Raw genomic sequence first — 12,018 nt, 5'->3', positions numbered from 1 at the left:
ACATAGGTCTGGTGATAATGTTCCCTTTTAAGATATGACATAACCCAATCAAAAATTGTATAAACACATTGCTGTCTGAGCTCAGAACTCAGTCATACAATTTTGCACATTGAACCTGAATGTGCTCTCTTATAATAAAGTGATCATTTATACTCCAAGGAATACAACACATCGGTGTCTAAAACAGGAATCAAACTCGCACGATGTCACATAAACCTGAAGTGAAGTGCACAACACCCGTTTTGATTTTTACCATTAAATAAATACTCGTAAACCATATTCAAACACTCAAATACAAAATTGTGTGGCTCATAAAAAGTTATCTATTTATTTTTTTAAATACAATTTGGTCAAAATATTCAAGTACTTTTTGAGCATATTCAAAGATACAGCGATAATAATAACCATGATCATTTTTGTCACAATAATTGTAATATGAAATTTTCATTTCATTCCCTGTACTTATTTATTACGAAATGACTGAACTCCAAGGAGAATGTATCATTCTCGAGTTAGTACATTAGAGGTATGTTATAATGACCAATTTTTTGATCATTAATTATTAGAACAATCTCAATGTAGGTTGGGACTTAAACTGAAGCATTTTGATTTTTCAGGATGGACTTAACATGACACTTAGGTTAAAACCTCAGGATGTTAGAGGGTTGGAGAAGTCATGATAGGGACAACGTAACGCCTGTCCCATAACGCAGCTGCTGCCATGATTGCCTAGCAACGAGGAGGTGATGGATGCAGTCTGAAGATGGATGTCCACAATAAATCGTGAAGCATAATCAAAGAAGGTGAGAGACAGAGAGGCGACAAAAAAATACAAAATGTTGTGCCAAACAGATGTTTACATTTGTAAAGGTTTTGATTCTTGGATTAGTTATTTGGGCCTTATGTTGAAGTTCCATATTGGTTTTCTACTTCCAAGGTAGTTAAAGCACTTTTACAATGTCACCCCATTCACACAATGATTAATGATAGTGACATATGTTGCCATGGAAGGATAATAAACAGCTCATTTACACACTGATGACTGAAAAGTATGAGCATCAACTAGGGATTCATTGTAATCCAATCAATAATCTTAATTTGAGAGATGACCACTCCCCCAGATACACCTGCAAATCCAGCGGAATTGGCAGAATCGAGTACGGAATTTTAAGGACAAACTTCTAAGCAGTAATGATAAGTTTGGTTGACATTGGGTCTTCAGTGGGAAATACAGTATTTTAGGTTGTTCATTCTACTCAGTTCATGTCCAAGACTTTCATTTTTGTCAACACCGCAATGAAAATAGGTTACAATCTCCTTTGAAGAACTACGACATCTGCACTAAAATCCCAGAGATCTAACTTATCAACTTTTTGAGAATCAAAGGGTGCAGGTGTGCTTTCAAACTGAATCTAGGGTACTGCAATACTACCACGGTGGCTGGCCACAACACCCCTAATAAACTACTTATAGTTAACATATGAGTGTGGACACATTTAAACCCAATTGTGGTCTTGACAGCAGAAAATGACTCCCCACATGGACTTTAGCTTGATTAAACCAAAGCATGCCCAGATGTGATTCGTCACACAAACTCGTGCTCTGTGTCCAGAAGTCCCCGCAGGTTCTGATTTCTGTTTTTAGAGATTACACCTTTCATATAGCAATTCTCCTATGCGGCTAGTATAGTTTCGGTATAAACATCCCTGGGCTATCTGATTATGGTCTACTGCTGCGGCACTGGTGTCTAGTAACACTCAGAGAGAACGCTCAGCCATCCATCACACAGTGAGTGTCTGTCTAAGGCTTTCCACCCTGCTTCTTCTCGTTCTACCTCTCTAGTTACAGCCATACACGACCGGCCTAAATAATATTCTTCATGATAAATGGCACTATAAGCCTGGTATCCATCATTAATCTGATTTTTAAAGAAGCATCCATCTTTCAGAGAGCCTGTTAGGGCCACAGGAGAGCAGAGCTGCTCGGGTTCATTTAAAGGCCAAGCTGCTGAGTGAGTGATACCTGTCAGCCCTGCACATCAGGGACCTGCGAGCACACACACATACCACATTAAACACTGGCGCCATATGGTCACACACAGAGCTCTACAATGGCTCTCAGAGAGCTCAGCTTGTATATACTGTCTTAAAAGTACACACAAACAAATCACACAATTGTTGGGCTTGTTTTAAGGGTATGTGTACCCTGCATAGAAACATCTAGAGATGTGTCATGGAAGAACATTTTGTCACCATCTCCGGGTAACTCATTTGACCCTCTCTCATTAGTCCCGTTTCTTGGGGCTTTCAGGAAAACTAAAATCTTCCCTGGAAAATCTCCCACACATGGACATACAAGAGTGTATTTTTCTTGCACGTCATTTCTCAACTTTGACTGTTCACCTCGTCCCCCTATTCTTCGTCTTCTCTTTGTCTCCCTCGCTCTGTCTTTCACTCTCTGTGCCTTCCCCCCACACATACACCTCCTTCCCATGTGTGTCTGCTAAAGCCAGTTTGATAAATGACACACGTCACCATGTCAGAAGCGAAGGGTGGGTCAGTGATAAATGACTCTGTTGAAAAGGAAATCGGCTCTCTGGCATGGCCGGGCTATTCTCCTTCTGGATTGAGTTTCAGGCCCCCCGAAGACTGGCGCAGCTCAGTTTCCCCAAAATGAGCACACATCCTTCCCGGCTCTACTTCTGCAACGACTGAGAGTGGATTGGGTGTGTGTTGCCGGGTTTTGAGTGATCCAGTGTGTCCCAATTGTCGCTACAGTGCAGCTGCATCTATCACAAGAGCGGTGGGACTATTTTTACAAAGCCTACGACTCAGCGCCCAGACAGCAGTCCCTGCTGAAAACCATATCTGAAAGCTGAAAGAGTGGATGCCTAACAGTTTTCTATTTGTGCCACTGCACTTCTTTCTTCTCCAGAGCCCAACCCAATGCCCTGACATCTGCCAAGTGTGTGTTAAAAAGCAGAGAAGGGCCACTTTACCACCCCGCTCGTCTCCTCCTCATCATTCCCTTACCAACAACCTCCTCCTTGTCCTCCCCCTCTTTGCCTTTTCTTTTCTCCTGCACTCACTTCCTGGCAAGGTGGCAATGTTATCATTACCCAGGCAGGATTTATGGATTCAAGGCCCATGGCAAAAAACAAAAAAGGCATCTGTCAATACCAGTGGGAAACACTCTGTCAGCCTTCCTTCTTCCACTGGTGCTCACAGCCTCATTAGGTATGCACTTATCAGACACATAGATCACAGACGTGACTCAACCTCAACGGAATCCGGCCAGAAGACTTTCATTAGCAACGAGGCCTGCAAGGCCCAAACATTCACTTCCACCTGTGAATAAGAGGACAGACATTGTCGTTGAAATGTGCTAATGCTTGCGAATGACCCCTGTTGTTTCTGTAAGATCATGCTTCCCACTGCTAAACACCAAGAGGGCAGACCGGAATGTAAACACTTAAACCTATTTGTGGTGTGTGCAATATGTGCTTGTATGAGTCTTTCCACCTTGGCATGGATGAAGAAGACGCAAGGATACATTCCAGCTTGACTGAAGTAACTAGGCTGCAGTTACAAACACCTCCCAAACCCTCCATCTCAAGACCACTCAGCAGGGTCAACGCCAGCAAATAAGAAAGTGGAAGCCCACTCATACGCACACTCATGAGTGATGGCTGCCAGTCTGGCACCTATAAATCTAACCCTGCAGAAACAGGAGACTGTTACTATGGAGGATGTTCCAAAGTGGACCAGCTCCCCCACCCCACCTCTTCCAGTCTCTGTCATAAACAGTCACAAGGTTTAAAAGAAAAGCCAAGGTCGCTTTTGTTAATAGTGTTTTCTCACTGCAAAACTTCCGGGATACTGCAACAACATGAGCACCATCCTGAATACATACCACATATGGTAACCATTCTACTGGTGTATTTGGGCCAAATATTCAACGTTGTTGTTGACTTTTCTTTAAGACGGCAAGGTATTGCATACATTTTTCTCTCCACAGGCTACAGAGAACACTGGTTCTTAACAGCCGCAAACTCGGCTAGGCTACATTGCTGGCTGCCCTCAGTTGTTGCGAGCACTCAGACTTGACCCAGGTACACGGTTCCATTTGTCACCTGCAGCACAGAATTGAGTTACTGCACAACCAAAGGCGAGCAGCTCTGTGTAATATCAAGTTGATTACATCAAAGTGGTGGCAAACCTCATTGGGCCGGGTACCCTGAGCTTGTCATCTCCAATCACAAGGCCTGTCAGGACTCCATCAGCCTCTCGGTTAATTGGACCGACGCTAATGAAGCAGGCAAAAACAAGTTTTCTACTGTGGAGAGATTCAGACGGAAAAAGAGAGAGAGGCTGGAAGTGTATGCGTGAGAGACAATGAGGGAGAAAAGCAGGGTGGGTGTGTGTGTGTGTATGGGGGAGGTAGATTTTTCATGCAAGTCTCAAGGTTGCAGTGGGCCGACTCTCCCCCTAAGTCCCTAATCAAGGCCCATCATCTGTCATCCTTTTCTTTGCTCTCTCTATCACCACGCTCTGTGCTGCAATCAATTCATCATCACCCTTTGTGTGCCACTGAACAGTTGACAACTTTATAACTTGCAGCTGCACAGACTGACTGACAGGGGTGCAAGGAGAGCGTGAAAAAATGAAGAAATGGATGGACGAATGAATGCACAAAGAAGCGTGGTTTCAGTGGAAAAAAAAAAAGTTGTTTTCTAAAAACACCAAACTATCTGTATTACAGCCCTTTTATTCCCTTTCATCAACAGACAAACAGCCGCGTATCGAGCAGAAGAGACGGGTAGAGGGGAAGAAACAAAACATCCTTCTCACTGATCTGAAATCAGAAAGCTTTCAGTCATTCTTTATGTGCTCCCCGCGGCCACTCTGAGCCAGTGAGCATGTACATTAGGCTGGGGCATTTTGATGAAATAAAAGCCCGGGCCAGCTTATGGCTAAACAGAATGGGAGCACTCACTCAGCCTGTCTCTGATTGACCATTAAAGCCATTGATGAATGGGCCTGTCAGGGTGGAGACAATTAAATCAAACATGAAACAAAGCCGTTGTGGCGGCCCGGTCTGACAGAGCAAACCCATTCCTCCCCTCCATTACATAGCACACAGCTCCTTTTACAACCCCTTACCCACTCGCCCCCTCCCGCCAATACTCTGCCCACTGTGTGACTGTGTGTGTGTTCAAAGTGAACACATGGGAGTGTGATGTTCTCACCCTGTGATGTTTCAGCCCATGTCCACACTAACATACACACTTTTTAAAAACACATAATCTTGTCAACGGGTTTTGACCTCACATGTTTTAGGTCACTGAAACCTAACTTTTAAGAAATTCCCTGACTGTTCGCGTTTGGAAACCAATGATGTAACAGTCAAAACCACTGTCTCCTTTTTGGGCATGGGCATAATTGATTAGTCAATTAATTCATTCATAATTTGTTATGGATTTTTGATGAATCAATTCGTTACAACAACTGACGTAAAAATAATGCACGGCATGGTCGCAACCACAAAAGGTAGTCTTGAATAAGTCGACTTTTTTGCTGCCTGAAGTAGTAAATGAAGTCGACCACTGTATGGAAAGTTGTTGACTTTCATTATAGCACAATTTCACTGGGCTACATTAGTCTTCTTCACTTGGTCGTTGGGCTATGAAAAGTAACATTAACTCATATATAATATCACATTAGTCATGTATATAAACGCAGATTAATAACGCAATTAATTTTGACTGTACATGCTTCTTTACCGCAACCACAAATGGTTACCTGAAAGGCAGTCAGTGATCAGAATCCATACCTCGGTGCAAAAATGAGTGAGGAGACCCTGACTGGTGTGCTGGGTGGTAAATTTTCAAAATACACCCTGACGGTACTTTAGGTAACACCGTTCCCACGTTTTGAGTAAGAAAGTGACGTGCATTTAAGTAAAACAATTTAAAAAATGTTCCTGGATGACATTCTGACGATACGATTGCATATGTGTCCAAAATTGTTCAGGTTAATTTAAAGTATGCAAAGCGAGTAATAATCATGACTAATCAAAATTCAAAAGAGTGACTAATCTGAGTATTAAAAAATATAATTCGACAGCGCTACTTTTTCACTATACAAAAACAATGACAAAAACTAATTATTGATTCTCCAATGGAACTTTGTCAAAGGCCCATTCCCCCTCCCGAATATTGTTTGTAGGAATGTATACCTAGGGCCCATGACTCTACAGCTTTTTAAACAAAACTTACAAACCTAGTCCAAAAAAACACCTTTTATTTATGTTGTTGTATATTACTTTTTGCTATTAGTTTTTAACTCACATTTTAATTGGTTCTTGCTTGTCTTGTCTCCAATCTGCAGCACTTAGAGATTCCATAAACATGAAAAGTGTTTGAAATAAAAATCATCCATCAATCCATCTATTTCTACCGCTTGTCTCCTTTGGGGTCGCGGGGGTTGCTGGGGCCTATCTCAGCTGCATTCGGGCGGTAGGAGAGGTACACCCTGGACAAGTCGCCACCTCAGCGCAGGGCCAAAACAGATAGACGGACAACAATCCCACTCACATTCACACACTAGGGCTAATCTAGTGTTGCCAATCAACCTATCTGCAGGTGCATGTCTTTGGAAGTGGGAGGAAGCCGGAGTACCCGGAAGGAACCCACGCAGTCACGGGGAGAACATGCAAACTCCACACAGAAAGATCCCGAACCCAGGATTCAACCCAGGTCCTTCGTATTGTGAGGCACACGCACTAACCCTTAAAAATCCTTATCATTTTTATTATTGAGTGGGATACACATTACCGGTAAATCATTAATTTAGTGGGTCTGCTGGAGCCTATCCCAGCTGACTTGGCGAGAGGTGAGGTACACCATGGACTGGCCGCCAGCCAATCACAAGGTTCATATACTCCTGAGAACCAGTGTCCTCTGCAGTGGACATTTGTGTCATTTCCCATTATCTGTAACTCTGACAAAAATACTTTTTATTTTTGTCACACTTTTTAGACTTAAGAGTTAATCTTTTTTTTTTAATTTCTTGTTCCCTTTTTCATTTATTTTATTGTAACTGGATTTGTGTATGTTCTGTAACTGGATCTGTGCACTCAATCCATCCATCCATTCTCTACTGCTTGTCCCATTTACGGGTCTCGGGGGTGCTGGAGCCTATCCCAGCTAACTTGGCGAGAGGTGAGGTACACCATGGACCGGCCGCCAGCCAATTACAGGGTGCATATACTCCTGAGAACCAGTGTCCTCTGCAGTGGACATTTGTGTCATTTCTCATTATGTGTAACTCTAACAAAAAATACTTGTTATTTTTGTCACACTTTTTAGACTTAAGTTAATCCTTCATGTTCTCAGTTTGATAACTTGTTTTTTTTCTCTTTCCCTTTTTTCCTTTCTTTTATTGTAACTGGGACACTCAGACTCCCAAAATGCAACACGGAACGACACAGGAAGTCCTTCATACCGGCAGCCATCAGACTGTGTAATGCATATGTTCCTTTTTGACTGTACTTGAATGTATAATAGACTGCATTTATGTTATTCACAAGTGAAAAATGCTGTATAATAGAATGTATTTATATTATTCACATGTGAATAATGTTGTTTAATAGACTGTATTTATATTCTTTACATGTAAAAAAAAAATACCCAAGTGTTTATTGTTTATTGTGAGCGAACTGTGGTGCTGAATTTCCCACAGGGATCAATAGAGTACTTTCTATTCTATTCTAACTGGATTCGAGTATGTTCTGTAACTGGATCTGTGTTCTGTTATTTTTTTTATTATTTTGAGAGTTGCATTTTTATTTTCCTTTTTCCTTTCTTTTATTGTAACTGCATCTGCATATGTTCCGTAACTGTTATTTTATTATATTAAATTGAGAATTTTTCTTTTTCCTTTATTTTATTTGTAACTGGATCTGTGTATTATTGTTTTACTGAAAACTTTTCAAAAGGACCCTAGGAAGACTACACTGGAGTTTGTGCGTCGGCTAATAGAGGATCCACAATGAACAACAATACAAAAATGCGAATGTCCATTGCAGTGGACAAACCCAGGACATATGAACCATTTAGCATGCAATACCTGGAGAAACCACACACATGCAGAAGGAGAACCATGCAAACTCCACACAGAGATGTTCTCCACTAACAGCCCTTGCTTTTTTTTTTCTGATAAGTATAGGCTAACACAGTGGTTCTCAAATGGGGGTACGAGTACCCCTGGGGGTACTTGAAGGTATGCCAAGGGGTACGTGAGATTATTTTTTTAAATATTCTAAAAATAGCAACAATTCAAAACTCACTGAAAAAAAGATCACACACATTATTTTTTTATTTTTTCAAGAATACTGTCAAGTAATGACTCAGGATTGGTACCTTACACAGTTCAATGAAAATGGTACCAATCTCCGGTACATTGGAATGAATACCGGTACTGAACATTACCAATTTTTGATACTTTTTGTGTGTTTCAAATGTGTTTTATTGAAGAGTATGAAGTTTTTTTTACACTTACACTTCATCTGCAAGTACTGTGCTGTACCTCATCTTAAGAGTAATTTAACTTAAGATTGTTTTGAGATAAGAGCTCTCTCTCAGCTAATTGATTTTTAAGTTACAAGCATCCCCAGACCTCGCTATTTGTTGGCGTAGCAAATGTCACAGGGATCCCCCGTAAGAGCCGCCCAAAACATCCGGGGGACGGCGTGGCGAAGTTGGTAGAGTAGCTGTGCCAGCAATCAGAGGGTTACTGGTTCAATCCCCACCTTCTACCATCCTAGTCACGTCTGTTGTTTCCTTGGGCAAGACACTTCACCCTTGCTCCTGATGGGTCCTGGTGACCGCCTTGCAAGGCAGCTCCCGCCATCAGTGTGTGAATGTGTGTGTGAATGGGTGAATGTGGAAATAGTGTCAAAGCGCTTTGAGTACCTTGAAGGTGGAAAAGCGCTATACTAGTATAACCCATTTACCTTTATTTATTGAATAATACTTCAACAAAATATGAATGTAAGTTCCTAAACTGTGAAAAGAAATGCAACAATGCAATATTCAGTGTTGACAGCTAGATTTTTTCATAAATATTGATGTTAAAGATATCTTTTTTTGTGAAGAATGCATGAATCCAGATGGATCTCTATTAAAATCCCCAAAAAGGGCACTTTAAGTTGATGATTACTTCTATGTGTAGAAATCTTTATTCATAATTGAATCCCTTGTTTATTTTTCAACACGTTTTTACTGGTGTGTGTGAATGGGTGAATGTGGAAATAGTGTCAAAAGCGCTTAGAGTACCTTGAAGGTAGAAAAGCGCTATACAAGTATTTACCATTTACCTTTATTTATTGAATAATACTTCAACAAAATATGAATGTAAGTTCCTAAACTGTGAAAAGAAATGCAACAATGCAATATTCAGTGTTGACAGCTACATTTTTTCATAAATATTGATGTTAAAGATATCTTTTTATGTGAAGAATGCATGAATCCAGATGGATCTCTATTAAAATCCCGAAAGAGGGCACTTTAGGTTGATGATTACTTCTATGTGTAGAAAACTTTATTCATAATTGAATCCCTTGTTTATTTTTCAACAAGTTTTTACTGGTGTGTGTGAATGGGTGAATGTGGAAATAGTGTCAAAAGCGCTTAGAGTACCTTGAAGGTAGAAAAGCGCTATACAAGTATTTACCATTTACCTTTATTTATTGAATAATACTTCAACAAAATATGAATGTAAGTTCCTAAACTGTGAAAATAAATGCAACAATGCAATATTCAGTGTTGACAGCTAGATTTTTTTCATAAATATTGATGTTAAAGATATCTTTTTATGTGAAGAATGCATGAATCCAGATGGATCTCTATTACAATCCCCAAAGAGGGCACTTTAAGTTGATGATTACTTCTATGTGTAGAAATCTTTATTTATAATCGAATCACTTGTTTATTTTTCAACAAGTTTTTACTGGTGTGTGTGAATGGGTGAATGTGGAAATAGTGTCAAAGCGCTTTGAGTACCTTGAAGGTAGAAAAGCGCTATACTAGTATAACCCATTTACCTTTATTTATTGAATAATGCTTCAACAAAATATGAATGTAAGTTCCTAAACTGTGAAAAGAAATGCAACAATGTAATATTCAGTGTTGACAGCTAGATTTTTTCATAAATATTGATGTTAAAGATATCTTTTTTTGTGAAGAATGCATGAATCCAGATGGATCTCTATTAAAATCCCGAAAGAGGGCACTTTAAGTTGATGAATATTTCTATGTGTAGAAATCTTTATTTATAATCGAATCCCTTGTTTATTTTTCAGCAAGTTTTTACTTATTTCTATATCTTTTTTTTCCAAATAGTTCAAGAAAGACCACTACAAATGAACAATATTCTGCACTGTTATACAATTTAATAAATCAGTAACTGATGACATAGTGCTGTATTTTAATACGTTATCTCTTTTTTTTCAACCAAAACTGATTTGCTCTGATTAGGGGGTACTTAAATTAAAAAAATGTTCACAGGGGGTACATCACTGAAAAAAGGTTGAGAACCACTGGGTTAACATGACAATTAGGGGTTATAGCGCCACCTGTTGTTACGGGGTTAAAGTACATCCAGTGGGGGAAAAAAAAAAAAAATCCCTTTTATGTTTGGACACATCCTGACTGTTAAACCACTCTCTCCCCTCCTCTCACTTTTTTTTTTGTGAGTCACTTGACTATCAGAGAGGGAGGCAAAAAAAAAAAAAAAAAGAAAAAAGTACACAGAGCCTTTGAAAGTGGTTTAAACATGACGTCATCACATGGTGGGAAGTGATTTTCTGATGCAAACCGGGAGGGATCGGATCAAAGCCGCGTGACAGCCAATCAATCAACCGTCAAATCGGACATGGCAACTGTCGATTATGGCTACTTCCACCGCGGGAACCTCTTTGTCCGCCATCCAAAATTGTTTACGTTATGGCGGGGGGCGGGAAGAGAAAAGGATAGTTTGTGTAACGAAGTTACGCGGCGAGGACAACGCAGCTAGCCTGTTATTGTTTGAACGCGACGAGGAAAAAGGGGGGTTTCACATTCGCGCTTCAAAGTGACATTTTTTTTTAAAAATGTATTTAACCCAACAAAGAGGCGCTAAGACGTGACGAGAGTTGACCCACGTCACGGAGAGGTTACGTACCTGGCGCGCGCTTGGGCGCCTCCTGCTTCCTCCGCGGCATTGGTGCGTGTGTTTGCCCGGGGATTTTTTTTTTTTTTTTGTTCCGCCAAAACTCCTCCTTTTTCGCCGCACACGAAGATCCACGCCTCGGCTCAGCGACAAAGATTCACGCCTCGGCTCGACGACAACGGAGAGTCCGCGGGAGAGGAAAAAGTCATGATGGTTCGACGGAGGAAGAAGAAGTGTGCACGCCGCGTGGTCACGCCGATAGTGTTGTTGTCCCTGCGTGGTGCGTGTCTCTCTCTCCCACTCACACACACACACATATGAACACACACACACATACACGGACACGCACACGGACACACACAGCTTGCGTCCAGCTTGGCCGCCTGCTCCGTAACAAGCGAACTTGAGGATAAGAGAGATGATCGCGTCACTCAAAGTGGGAGAATGGGCAAACCCACCGCCCCGTTAACTCTTTACTTGACAGCCAGCGAGAGAGAGTGGACCTCCTCTTCCTAACACTCCTCGTCGCTCTATTCCTCTTTCCTTTATTCCTCTTGTCTACACTTATTCCTATTTATTCCTCATTACTCCTATCTGTGTTGCTATTTCCTTTAATCCTCTTCAACAGTCCTCTTTGCACTCTTGTTTATTCCTGCTTCTATTCTTATCTCCTTTTACCCCTATTCCTATTTCCCTTATTCCAATTATCTACACCTCTCCTCTCTCTGGTCCTATTTACTTTATTGCCTTTCTCTTAATGCCTCCTCTTTGTATTCCTCTTCCCCTTTTTCTTATTATTTATTCTTCT

At 40.9% G+C, this 12,018-nt stretch overlaps 1 protein-coding gene across 1 annotated transcript in view; it reads right to left on the bottom strand.

Annotated features, from left to right (window-relative positions):
* tshz3a (teashirt zinc finger homeobox 3a) overlaps positions 1-11,650 on the bottom strand; it is a 43,860-nt gene extending 32,210 nt beyond the window's left edge. Inside the window, exon 1 of the mRNA XM_061917841.1 lies at positions 11,223-11,650. Within this exon, the coding sequence (XP_061773825.1) occupies positions 11,223-11,262 (40 nt within the window). The 5' untranslated portion in view covers positions 11,263-11,650. The remainder of the gene's footprint in view (positions 1-11,222) is intronic.
* Between the last annotated feature and the right edge of the window lie 368 nt (positions 11,651-12,018).

Source organism: Nerophis ophidion, linkage group LG12 (genome assembly GCF_033978795.1).
Source record: "Nerophis ophidion isolate RoL-2023_Sa linkage group LG12, RoL_Noph_v1.0, whole genome shotgun sequence".
Classification (NCBI taxonomy): Eukaryota; Metazoa; Chordata; class Actinopteri; order Syngnathiformes; family Syngnathidae; genus Nerophis; species Nerophis ophidion.
Note: the sequence above shows the minus strand (reverse complement) of the source record. Positions and strands in the feature narration are given on the sequence as shown.